The sequence below is a fragment of the Crotalus tigris genome, unplaced genomic scaffold (genome assembly GCF_016545835.1).
Source record: "Crotalus tigris isolate CLP2741 ecotype Arizona unplaced genomic scaffold, ASM1654583v1 scf7180000024276.985868, whole genome shotgun sequence".
In the NCBI taxonomy this organism is placed as follows: Eukaryota; Metazoa; Chordata; class Lepidosauria; order Squamata; family Viperidae; genus Crotalus; species Crotalus tigris.
This window is the reverse complement of record NW_024100448.1, coordinates 829,705-843,618: the sequence shown is the minus strand read 5'-3', so window position 1 is coordinate 843,618 and position 13,914 is coordinate 829,705. Positions and strand designations below refer to the sequence as shown.

Here is a 13,914-nt window from a genome sequence, read left to right as displayed (position 1 = left end):
AAAAGAAGCAATACTGCTCCAGCTCAGGATATACAACTCATTAACGAAACGGCTTGGCAGATCATTTGACATGATGTCTTAGATGAGTTCTTAAAAGGGTGGAGAAGTCAGGGACTGTATTCACATTGTAAAGAGCCAGATTGGTATAGTAGTTAAGGCACCTGAGTAGAAACTGAGAAACTGCTGAGTCCTGTACTGGTGGAAGAGAATATTTGTCCCCCAGGGTTGAACTGTGGGATCCTTGATGCTCTTCAAGCTTGATTTGTTTTCTTGCAGATGTTTCATTACCAAACTAGATAACATCATCAGAGCTACAAAGGAGTGCTCTTTTTTTTAATAGTCATGCCTTAGGCACAAAGCTAGATTGTGCCTAAGTGGGTCAGACACTCTCAGCCCTAGGAAGGAGGTAATGGCAAAGTATTTCCGAAATCTTTCCAAGAAAACAGAAAAGACTAGTTCAAGCAATCACCAGGAGTCAGCCTTGGGAACTTGCTTTGGCCTAGTGCAGGGGTCCCCAAACCTTGGCAACTTTAAGGCTGGCTGAGGAATTCTGGGAATTGAAGTCCACAAGTCTTAAAGTTGCCAAGGTTGGGGACTCCTGGCTTAGTAGACTGGACTCACCTTTGTCTTGAGGACTAGTGTTGGCTTCATTTGAGTAGCTTGTGGAATTCATTGGGGTTGAGTTGGTGCCGGCACAGGAAATTGCTGAGGAATACCAATTCAGGCTCAGAAGCCTTAATAAAGACTCCTTACGTCATGATGTATGCCTACATGCATGAGTGGGACAGCACATAGGGTAACCAGAGTAAATAAGTTTCTTGTTACATTATTCCTAAATTAGCATGTTGTGTGAATTGATAATATGTTTTACTATTTCCAGTGTAAATAATTTGGGACCTATCTGGAAATCATTACTTATTTTAGGAGCATGGTAAAACATTACATTGAAGTCAGTATAGTTTTTTTTTTGTATAGATTTTATTAATTTTTATAGGGTTAGGAATAAGGTGGGGTTGGGGTTGGGATTTGGGTTAGGGTTAGGATTAGGGTTGGGGTTTTTCCAAATAACATTATCAATATTTAGCAAAAAATATTTAGCATAATGTCTGGGTTCATGTGTTTAACAAACAATAATAGATAATAGTTAATTATCATAAACAATATGTTACTTAATCGCTCAATAGCCTTCTTCTTTCTAATATATATTCAAAGTTACATATCACATTCCTTTCTAAATTGTTTTTCTAGCCATTGATAGAAATTATCCCATGTTCTAAAATACACTGAGTCTTCTTTGTCTTTTATCTTTAAAGTCAATCTATCCATTTCTGCACACTCTAAAATTTTCTTAATTAGTACTTCTTCATCTGATAAATTTTAATTTTTCCAATGTTAGGCAAACACAATTCTTGCTGCCGTTAGTACGTGTAGTATTAAGCTTTCTCATAATTTGCTATTATTCCTAACAAAAATAATTCTGGCTTAAAGTCTATTTGTTTTTTAGTCATTTTCTCCAACCATAAATGTATTTTAACCCCCAAATTTTTTGCTTTAGGGCATTTCCATCAGATATGATAATAAGTACCTGGTCTTTGTTTGCATTTCCAACAGTTGTTTGAAGTATTTTTAGACATTTTTGCTAATCTCACTGGTGTCATATGCCATCTGTAAAATATTTTATATAAGTTTTCTTTATATGCCACTGCTTTAGTTAATTTAATATTTCTTTCCCATAACTTTTGCCAGTCTTCTAATTCTATATTATATCCAAAGTTCTTTGCCCATGTTATCATTGTTTCTTTTACTTGTTCTTCCTTCATCTTTAAGTTTAACAGAAATTTATAGAGTTTCTTAATCAACTTTTCATCTGTTTTTAAGAATATCTGATCAAATTCTGTCTGTTCTTTATAAAATCCCATTGTTTTAACATCTTTTTCATATCTCATTTGAATTTGCAGGTATGGTCACCATGCTAGATCAATACCTTGTTCTAAGGCAGTATAGTTTTTAATATTGTTTTACTTCAACAATACTTGGGCAGCTGCAATTTATGTCATTTCTCATCATATTATCCTGTACAATAGTGCCACTCTGAACTGTTAACAGTAGGCCTTGCCTTACAATCACAATGGGGACCAGAATTTCCATTACTAAGCAAGATAGTTAAGTGGGTTGTACCCAATTTTACTATCTTGTTTTGCTACCGCTGTTAAGCAAAGCACTGCAGTTGTTAAATAAATCACATGCTCATTAAACAGATATATGGCTTCCTCACTGACTTTGCTTCTTGGAAGCCAATTGGTGATCACATGACCCCACGACACTGCAACTGTCATGCATACATGCTGGTTGCCAAGCACCCAAATTCTGATCACATGACTATAGGGATGCTGTGACCATTGTAAATCACTTTTTTCAGTGCCATTGTAAATTTGGTAAATTTGGTCACTAAATGAATGGCTATAAGTCAAGGACTACCAGTATTTTCATTCAAGCTGATGTTATTATTGAAATAACAGTAATGGTAATGGGATTTTATTAATATGACATTCCTACTTTTTTATCAATTCTGTCTCACATTTAATACAGAAAACGATGGCAAGGCTTCCAGATTGAATTTAGGTAAGCTTTTGTTCAACAAACACAAGGATTCAGATTGAATAGGATTGTAGCCTTCCAGCATGCACAAAAAAGAATTAAATTTTGCTGTATAAAAATATACAGAAATGAAGTTTGAGGACAGCATTAGATAAAAAAATGGGGGGAAGATCCCAGTATGACATTCGGTCCCTATCTGTAGACCAGTTCAAGCTCCTGACAAGCTCATCAGGCGATGTCCATCAGGATCTGTGGAATTGTTTGGAAACAGCAAGGACAGATTTGCCAGTGGGGCTTTCCTCAAAAAAAGAAAAAAGAAAAAAAGGTTTCATTCAAATAAATTGATTCTACACCAAAAACCAAGATAACAAAAAAAACCTCACACAGTAAATCAGTTTTAAACTAAATTATATGTAGTATTTTTAAAGAAAATCAGCCCTGACCGGTCTTTGGAAGCTGAAGCTTAAATATTTTGCCCACCAAATGAGAAAATAGGACTCATTGGAAAAGACCCTGATGTCGGGAAAGACTGAATGTGAAAGGAGGACATGGCAGAGGATGAGATTAGATAGCGTGTCATGAATTGGGCAAACTCTGGAAAGACAGTGGGGGTCGAGGGGGTCTGGCATGCTATGGTACAGGGGATCGAGAAGAGGTGGACACAACTTAGTGTCTGAACAAAAAAAATGTACCTAGTTAATACATAGAATATAATGTCATGTTTACAAAAACCTTAGATTTTCCATTACATTTAAAAATAAAATAAAAAAAATTACGGAAACCCGGACAGGGATCGAAAAAGCCAGATCTGGGTTTAAAAACCTAGCATCCGCACCTCTGAGCAAGAGGCGGAGAAGGGAAGGAAAGGGAAGGGGCAGGGCGAAAAGGTCGGCGTCGAGGAAGGCAAGCCGAAGCAAAGGAACCACTACTTGCTGCCCGAGCGCCCCGCGATGGTTTTAGTGGTGGTCATGGGAGTGAGCGGCTCCGGGAAGTAAGCGCAGCTCTTGGTGGTGGTGGGGGGGGGGGCGGAGGGGGAAGAGAGAGAGAGATACGCGGCCGGAAGTACAAAAAAGGCCGCGCTGCTTTTGTCGATGGCAAGGGAGGGAAGTTTGCTTTCGGCAGCTGCGTCGGTCGCTGCAGCCGCGGGGAGCCTTTCCGGCGCCTGTTGAGGCGAGCCGGGGCAGAGCGCGTGGGAGGCTCCTCTGGCCTCTGTCTCTTCTCTCTTTTTCTTCAAGTTTTTTCGGGTGTATTACTCCTGGTAAAATTGAAAAGGCAGGTCCGACTACCTTTGTGTATCTAGTCTTAAATGATACTTGGAATTAACTAGAGATGATACATCTTGTGACGCTCATTCAGGATAAACAACGTAATGTTTTCAAAACGAAGTTGTGGGTGCTCCAGCTCTGGAGGTTTTTGAGAAGAGATTGGACAACCATTCGTCTGAAATGATATATTTTCCTGCTTGAGCTGGGGGTTGGTCTAGATTTCTAGAAGACCGCCAAGATCCCTTCCAATTCTGTTGTTTTGATTATTGTATAGGAAAACAAAATGCATCATAATCCCCTATAAGATTACATGTAGGGATCTGAGAAATAACACCTTACTGCTTGATTTGGAGCCACTTCAGGATGTGTTCCTCGGGGACTTGTCTGTTCAAACATTTTTCTCTGTGTGTGGCATGGTTAACTTTGGCAAAATCTAACTTAATAACAAAAACACCATTGGACTACTCCAAATCATATTCCATCATGGCCAGGAGATGAACCTGTATGTGATGGGCATTGAATTAATAGGACTGAAGATTCATAGGCTGTAAGATACAAGGTTATAGAATGAACATTAGCATCTCCTTAAACCAAAAGTGTCTTTCCTACACAAAGCCAGGAAAAGATCCATTTGGTTTACACCCCTGCACATTATGAAGCAGGTTTTTTTTTCTTTGAAGTACTGAACAGATTAGTTTACCACTGAATTATTTATCAATTATTTATGAATAAAAAGTGGGATAGAAATGCCACAAATATATGTATAAAATACATTTGCATATTTATTTGCAAATATATTATTTGAATCCAGATTCCAGAATAATATGGCACCATTCTCTACTTGTAAATACTCTCTTTGGTACTTAAGCCCAAGCACTTTTGGGAAAAAGAGTGACAGTCATTTCTTTGTTTACAGCCTTGCCATAATTATGCAGTTAACCTTATGAAGAACAGGCATATTGTGACCAAGACATTTACAGAAGGACTAGCAGATGCAGAGAGTATGTTTGGCCTGGGTCTTCATATCTGGCTCTAAAATATTTCACTGAATGAGGTTTACTGATACTTGTGTAGTGCTTTTTTTGTAAAAAAAAAAAAAAGTGCCAGAATTCACACGTCATACAACCTGCCTTGCCTACCCTACAAGGTTCCATCCAAAAAAGGTGCTGGAACTCCGTTCTGGGTGTTCTATGACAAAAAAAGCCCTGCTTGTGTGGCTCAAATAGCTTTTTTTCCCCAAGAGAAGAAGCAGCAGATCATCTGAATAATAGCAATATTGAATCAGATGAAATCATGTAGTCTTGGTTATTATAGAAATAGCACTTCTACTCAGGTCCTTGATCAGTCAGTTATTAGCTATTTGTAATTAAGACGTGTTCATACTGAGAATTCCTACAATTTACTAAAATAGAAAAATACATGGCATATTATTTATTTTAGCATTTAGCCAATTGAGGTTACAAATACAAGAAATGTTTACAAATAGGCTGAAAAAAACATATAGAAATAATTTATTTTACACTATGTTGACTGCACATACTTCACATTTATATATACTTAGTCTACATTGTTTAGCGTTCTTTTTCCTAATAGCATTGTTGGAGAATCTTCTGATGTGAAAATGTAATTTTGTATTGCATGAAGGAACTATTATACGGGTGTGTTCACCACCCACACAAACATGTCAAAATTAATCTGGCACCATATTACCAAATATTGCCTTGAAAGAGTGGGCGAACATTCTTACTCAAACTCCCTGTTAAAATTCTGTTTAATCCAAGTAGCTATATTATACAGGATTACTGTTTAAATATGACTAATTGATTTTCGATTTTTCAGAATAGAGACAGCCTGAATAGTTACCAAAGAATAATGTAGAGCATTGAAAGAATAAACTTGCAAGAAGTTGTGACTTGCTTCTTTGAGGAAGTTGTTAAAGATCATTGTAGTCATCTGCAGCTATTACGCTTTGTGTTCTTGGTTATTTATTTATTAAAATTATTCACTTTCCATCATACCCATGGAAGTGTGAGATTTATATACCAAGCACACTCTTTCACGATGGCTGCGTATGATGATCCAAAGATGCAGTCATTACATTTTCCATCTGATTATTGGGCAGAACTAGTATTTCATATACATTTCACAATAGGGATAATATCTATGCTAGTTTTTCATACGTGAATTGTTTGCCAAATCCACCATCAGAAATAATCCCTAAGTTAGCATTAAGGTGTCAACAGTGTGGGTACCTGTGTTGGTGACTATTAACTTTTAACACAGAATTGTCTGTAATTTCATTTTAAATTGTTATATTTATATCCCATCATCATTTATGCCAGGGGTGTCAAACTGCCGGCACCGGCCAGACACATCATCCGGAAGCCGCACCCACCCCATTACCGGCAATGGAAAAACTGTGCTGATACGTCTTGCTACGTCACGTGACGTCGCGAGTTTGACATGTCTGATTTATGCTGTCCTCGGTGGCATTAACTCCATCACAGGCCTGAAAATTAATAAGATTGAGAACTGGCTCAGACTTCATGCTAAGTTCTAAAGTATGTGTTCTACTGTGGGGTTGGGAAGTCTTAATTTCACAATTCTTAATTCTAATTCACCTATTTTTTTAGAGAATCTTTCAAACTATCTTTTTCAGGGAGTATAAAGAGTTGCAGGGAAAAGGGAATCAGAAAAACATTCAATAGGACTGCACATCTGTTTTTTCTTAGAAATATTTGAAATAGTGAAAACTTGTCTTCTCATTTCCTATCCATAAAATTTGAAGAAACCAATAAATACTATATTAGAAACTAGGAATTCTTTACGTACGAGTGGGCTGTTCAACCAATAAATGATTGTAAAACTTTATCCCTGGAGATGTTTGAAGGCTACAGATGGACTATAAACCCATGTTTTAGAAGACTGGATTCATGTAAGATGCTAAATCAAACTAAACCACCTTATCATGATGTGTTTCTCTAGACTTAATGTTTTCTTCTTTGGATGTAGTTTTTACACATACTTGTTTTATTTTACAGATCCACAGTGGGCTCACTTCTGGCAGATAAGGTAGTTATTTGTAAAATTGTTGATTGTGTATTCACCATTTCTTATAAGTGTCTTCGAAGGTATATAAGAACTGTAATAGCTCAGTGAAATCATAACATCCAAATATAGAGTATTGTTCCTTGATCATTCACACTGTTTATACATTCAAAAGTAGCCTTGATTTTTGCACTCATCCGGTTTGTTTGCCTTGACATGCACAGGCAAAAATAGTGACACAACCCATGAATTATATTTCTCTTGACGTTGCAGACAACAGAGTTGTAGCCTAGGTTTATTTTCCATGTCTTCCAGGTCCCAACAGCCACAGCAAATCATCTTGGTAACAAAATGACATTATGCATGTGATTATATAACCATGTAAATATAGGTAGTCCTTGAGTTACAAGTGTAATGGACCCTGCCTATTCCACTCATAACTCGAAAACTCGTAGAATCTCATCTCTCGAATGAAATCACTCCCTTGCTCGTTAAAACGCACATAGCTCTTTCACTGAACATGAGGGTGGGGAAGGCCATGGAGGGTCTAGTAATGGAACAGGTCCCCAAGGCCTCCCTAACCCATTAAGATACCTCATGCTTCCCCCTCCTTCCCACTGGACTCACCTGGAAAAGATCCGTCTCCTCTCTCCCGCAGTTCTTGCTGCCGTCCAGATCTGAGGCCAGGGAATGCTTCTGAGCCCCCCCCCCTGCAGCCCGATCCGGATTCCGGAGGCCTTTTCCAGGCCGCTGCCACCGGATCTACAGCCGGGGAACGCTTCCGCGGCCTGATCCAGGCTCTGGAGGCCTTTTCCAGGCCGATGGCCGAATCTGCAGTAGGGAACACTTCCATGCCCACCCCCATGGCCCGATCCGAGCTCCGAGGCCTTTTCCAGGCTGCTGCTGCCCAGAAACAGGCTACCGGAGGGCTACGTAAGGTATCCAATCCAGGCAGCAGCAGCCTGGAAAAGGCCTCCAACGCCCCGATCCAGCCTATGGAGGCACGTGGAAGCGTCCCGCAGCTTCAGTTTCATTCTCTGTTGCAGAAAACAGAAGCCTAAAGTACCACAAGATCACGTGAGATCAGTAGCATGAGATCTCGCCCCATTGATCTCACGTGATGTTGTGTTATGAATGCATCGAAGGCCTGGAGCAGTCAAGAAAGCGAAGGATCTCGATCTTCGCAGGATTGAGTATTGAAGGCCTGCTGCCTAGGGAGACCCAGGCAGGGGTGGGGAGGGAAGGAATAACCAGAGTGAATCTTGCAGAGCCACTGCAGTTGCTCATAAGGGCGAACAACTGCCGTGGTGCTGCAGTATTCGTAATTTCCGGGCTTGCTTATAATCACTGTGGGGCGCTCATCACGTAACTTTGAACGAGCATTAAGTGAACGCTCGTAACTCGGGGGTTACCTGTACTATACTTCATATGTAAATCAGGAGATCTGACACAAGTTACAGCATTTACATGATTATGTCATCACACATACCATCTTTTGCCTCCCACAGATGCCCATGAACCAAGTTGGGTCTTAATTCTTATAATCCCCAAATACCAGACAATCATGTTGGTTGAGGAATTAAGAAGTTATTCCCAATGTAACTGGAAGGCGCAAGGTTATGGAAGGCAGGAAGTGCCTGAGACAAGAAAAAATATTGTCATAAATACAGTTCATATATATATATATTATATATATATATATTTTCAACTGGGGATAGAGTCTATTAGACATATTTATTTATAGACCTTTAATTTTGAGGGAAATCTAGTATTATCAATGTGAATCATATGATATACGATTGCTATAACAATTGCCTTTGCTCTAAAAGCATATTCTATTTTTATTAAAACTAAATAATCCATCATTATGTAGCTAGGCTGGAAATTCTATGAGGGTGATGATTATCATCCAGAGGAGAACAGAAAGAAAATGGCTGAAGGAATACCTCTAACTGACCAGGTATTGTACATAGACTTGAGGTCACTTTTATCTAATAAACAAAATGTTAGTGGTGGAGTTGGGAGAAACTTTATTAGAACAAAAACTGAATGATCTGAAGATAACAGATCAGTGAATTAAATACTGTCCTTCAAAGCTATGTCATTTGATATCTCCGTTTCCACTGGGTGTCAGTCCTTCTCTTTTTGCAGAGCATTGTATAAAATAGTTCTAGATCATGGGTGTCAAACTCGCCGTGTCGTGACTTTTTGCAATGCTGGAGCTGGGGTGGATGCGGCATCCGCATGATGTAACCGGTCTGCGGGCCGGCAGTTTGACACCCCTGTTCTAGATGATCTGATTGTAATTCAGCTGGCCTTGTGAGGAGTCTTTTCATCCAGATTCTCCCAAATTGATAATTGGCTAGTCATTCCTTTGCTCCCTCAATAAACTGCATTAAAAAAAATCTCAATATTGATCATACATTAAGTACAAAGATTTAATTATTCAACAAGATTCAGAAAACATTGCTAAAAGTTGCAAGAATTAACAAAATACCAGCAGTTTGAACTCTTAATGCTATGCAGTTAATGTGCTGCTTGGAGTTACAAGAAAATATGGAAGATATAGCAATGGCCTAGGGAATGGAAATGATTTGTGTTTCAATGTCAAAAGAGGCTACTAAACTACTACTAAACATTTGTACCTATCTTGTATGCGAGTAAGCCAACAATCGAAACTTCGTACCTAGATTTCAACAATACATGGAATGAGAACTGCAAGGTACAGAATTTGATTTCAGAAGAGGCAGGGGCACTTGAGGTCACATTGCTAATACTCAGCAGATAATGAAAGAGTTCCAAAAATACACCTGTTTTTACTTTATTGCTTATTCTAAGGCTTTTCACATGATAGACCAGAACAAATTGTCAATAGCCCTTGAAAATATGGGTGTACCAGGTCACATCATCTGCTTATTAAATAAATTGTATGATGACTTAAGAAAGAAGAGTTAGATGGAATATGGAGCAATTATATACATGGTTCAGATTGGGACAGAAGTGCACCAAGATTTATATTTTCACATTACTTAACATATTTATCCTGATACATGCTGAAATAATGAATAGAAATTGAAATTGCTGGGGGAAGCCAAACTATGACAGAATGTTGGTGATAGCACTTTGATGGCTCGTACAAAATATACTTGGTACCATGTGCCACTTATATAGCTGAACTGATGTTTCTCCCTCCCCCAAAAAGAACTATGAATTATTTATACAAAAGGTACTTTTCCACGAGGCCACGAGGCCAACGTTTCGCTTCTTGGAGGAGAAGCGAAATGTCTTGAAAGAAAAAACAAAGTCCAGTGGCCTCGTGAAAAAAACACCTTCGGGATAACTGACCTGAATGGCTGAGAATCTCCATAGACTATGAATTACTTCTATATGTGGTTTGTTTTCTATTCCAGTGTAGGCAGCATATGATTTCTTGCATATATAAAACTGAAACGACTGCTTTCTTTTTTAGTGAATGAATGTATATTCCACCCACCTTGCAACATTGGTAAACTTCAAAATTGTCAGTTACAAAAAAAAATGTCTAGTACCGTTTAAGTGAAAATGCGATGCTTTCGTAAGCAACTATGAAATCTGAATAAGATAGAGCTTAATTGGATTGTACCAAGAAATGTATTAATCATTTTGGCTGACTTACCTGATTCATATGAGTCACATGAGATAGGAGGCAGAAATTGCTGCCATAAAGAAAGACCGTATGTTGAAGCTGATATGTAATCTTCACTAGTATAATGATGCTCGGATACACTTTAAAATTTCTGACAGAAAATATTACAAACTGCAAGCTTTTGCAAATGTTACAGATTATTTCAGGTGAATCTGCATCATTTGCTTAAACTGGTCTTTCTCTTTTTTCTTTTTAGGATAGGATACCATGGCTTTGCCATCTACATGACATATTAATGAGGTAAACGAATGTTCCCATTGAAACATGAAATTGGTTTTGAGTGGATTCTGTTGATGAGGATGCAGTTCATCTAGCTTTAGTGTCTTGAGTTTGGTGAACAACTTCAAAACTCACAGCCCTAAACCTAAGCATAAATGCTAAGAATTAAATATGAACAATTTTGGGGACATGACTTGGAGTAGAGTAAGATATCCTATACAGAAACAGATGTCCTAAATCCCTTGAGTAGCACTGTTTCTCCATGATTGTCAGAAGCAAAATACTTGCAAACTTCTATCATATTAAGGTTTGCCGTACATTGATTTTTAATACATTTAAACTTTAATCTGTTCATAATAAAAGTGGACTGTTAGCTTCGGGACATTTCAGTGTTGGATTAGGATTTGTTGAACATTGTTAATAAGGGATGGACTATAATAGAGGGTTCCAAAAAGGTAGCAACTGAAAAAGTGGGGGAATTATGTGGTTTGTTACAAATTATTTAGCTGCAAACTAATTACACTGATGAACTGGGACAAAAGTAAAAACACACACAACCACACTATTTTTTTTTCTAATGCATAGATATTGTCAAATTCTAATTTTTACAGAGCACATGCATCTGGACAAAATGTCATCTTAGCTTGCTCAGCTCTGAAAAAAGTGTATCGGTGCATTTTGGAGAACGGAGAGGCTGGTTGTCAGAGTCTGAATAATCAACAAGAAGAAAAGGAGTCCACTCCAAGAAAGATCCTTTTTGTCCACCTGGCGGGGCCAATAGAGCTCATTGCCAGCCGTCTAGAAAAAAGAAGCGGACATTTCATGCCACCAAGTCTACTACAGTCTCAGTTTGATACTCTTGAACTGCCACGTGTGCCAGAAAACTTTATCACTGTTAATTTGGAAAAGTCTGTTTCAGAAATAGTATCTGACATTGAAAGACATCTGAGAAGTTTGTACTGATGTTTCTCCAGGTTTTCTTGTTTTGAAGCAGGATAACCCCAAATAAAATGTTGCTCTCACATAATTTATTCTCCTGATTAAGCAACATATTTATGTTTTATTTACTATACTTGTAGCATGAATAGAAAATCAAGCCTGCTTAGTTTTTGATTTATTCATTATCTTATATCTAATTTAAGATTTTTTTATATCATAATATTGACATTTATTTTAAAAACTGCAATTGAAAGTTTAAACAAACTCTTGGTGAGCAATCATATATTTCATTTATACTTGTTGAGTGAGAGAAAAGACTGCTGTTGCATTTGGTAAAGTGGAGTATCAGAAAATACATAGCAGTATCCTTGAACCAGCTGAAAATGTAATTTCATAGTAGTAAAATGCTGCCCAAAAAAAGGAGAATTGGAATATTGAAAGCAGCAGGACTTTTTATTCTAGGGTAGGGGCAGGCAACCTTGGCTCTTTTATGACTGGCTCAGGAATTCTGGGAGTTGAAGTCCATGAGTCATAAAAGAGCCAAGGTTGCCTACCCCTGTTCTAGGGTGACTAATGCAAAATCCTACTCTGTATCTGTCTATCCAGCATAAGCATATTCTTTTTACTGGGTGGGGAGGGGGCTACATTTTAATTTGTATTAAAAGGCAAAATCATAACATCAAAACTCACCAGTTTGTTACCTTATTTTATTTTAAATTATGTAGTCACCCATCTCAGTATGATGACTTGGGGAGGCTAACAATGGTTAAAATCCAACATAATAACCACCATAATAAATACACAATTGGCAACTGAGATAAAACCACAAACACCCGTCAACATCACCACCTAATGGATTCTCCCACACATTCTGATCCCAAGCCCAGATTCATAGCTACCTCTTCAAAGCCTTGCCAAAGGCCAACAGGATTGAGGTTAATTTATGATGTTCCAAACAGCAGGCACAACCACCAAGATACTCTTTCTCAGTCCCACCAGTTGGCACGCATTATTTGAGGGTCTTGTAGCCTGCAAGCAGCACCTTCACTTGAGCCTAGAACCATCACTACAGCTTTACAGAAAAGTTGTACCTGCATGACATTAGATTCCTAGTCTGATCTACTTTGAAGGATCTGATAGGTAGGGGTGAACTCTTCTTCATCCACCCCCAATCTCCAACACCGAGAAAACATCCACAGCATCCCTTGGCCAAGAGTAAAGAGAGAAAGCCAGGTATATTGTTATTTCATCCTGTGCTTTCAGATAACCTCACTAGCAGTTTCATGTAAATGTTAGTGGAGAGAGTGCTGAGCTATGAGCTGGCACCATCTAGAATCAGCCCTAGAGGAAGGAAAGCACCAACATAGCACTGTGCTGCTTACTCCCAACCAGCGAAGTTGATTCAGAAGGCTACCATGATTAATTGTATGGAAAGCCACTGAGGTGTTAAAACCTGACCTCTGTGTATAAGGTTCAAGTTCACTGCCTTACTATATTCTGCCTATTATACAGGAATCTCTGCAGACTGCCAGCCTTAGCCAAGTAACACAAGATTCTATGGCATTTAAAGGGGAGTCAGTTCTGGACCTGTTGCAGCTGCTCAAGGACTTGAGGTTAACTCCATGCTCTAGGCTTCCCCTCTCGCTGGCTGGAGGTTTCTCAGAACAGAGGTCATCTACAAGCCCCATGCAGTTTTATACTGTCATAGGGCAGGACTCAGACTCTACTCTGAAAGAGCAGCTCCAACTGAATCAGTGGAATATCATCATCAGGAGACACCAAGTCAGGAATCACCTGAGACTGATCAAACCCAGGCACTACCAGAACAATTAGACAAAATTCTGCCTCCAAGCCCTTGGACTTTGCAAGTCCAAAGACTTTGTCTGGAGAACAGAGCAAAATCACTCAATAAGGGTCCTTGCAAATAATAATAATAATAATAATAATAATAATAATAATAATAATAATAATAATAAATGTTACTATCCTAATTAAACATAGCTAGTGGCAGCCTGATTTAAGAGGCAGTTGTGAACCGTATTATTCTGTTGGAAACAATTAACTGATCTGTTGTTTTGTCATTCCTGTGAATTCTGGTCATAAAAAATCCTAAAACCCTTGACTTTGGAACTAGGTGACCAATCTGATTTGGCTATCTGA

General features: G+C 38.4%; 1 protein-coding gene across 5 annotated transcripts; it reads left to right on the top strand.

Annotated features, from left to right (window-relative positions):
• The first annotated feature begins 2,410 nt into the window (after positions 1–2,410).
• Positions 2,411–11,842, top strand: IDNK (IDNK gluconokinase). Of its 5 annotated transcripts, none has more exons than XM_039323519.1 (5): positions 2,425–3,589; positions 6,905–6,935; positions 8,789–8,871; positions 10,793–10,836; positions 11,427–11,842. In XM_039323519.1, the coding sequence occupies exons 3-5, from the start codon at positions 8,842–8,844 to the stop codon at positions 11,776–11,778; spliced, it is 426 nt and encodes a 141-aa protein (XP_039179453.1). In that variant the 5' UTR covers positions 2,425–3,589; positions 6,905–6,935; positions 8,789–8,841; the 3' UTR covers positions 11,779–11,842. The 5 variants fall into 5 exon arrangements, with proteins under 5 accessions (XP_039179451.1, XP_039179453.1, XP_039179450.1 ...); XM_039323516.1 differs by having other exon boundaries at positions 8,785–8,871; XM_039323520.1 differs by lacking the exon at positions 2,425–3,589 and adding an exon at positions 3,701–3,870 and having other exon boundaries at positions 8,785–8,871.
• Positions 11,843–13,914: the final 2,072 nt, after the last annotated feature.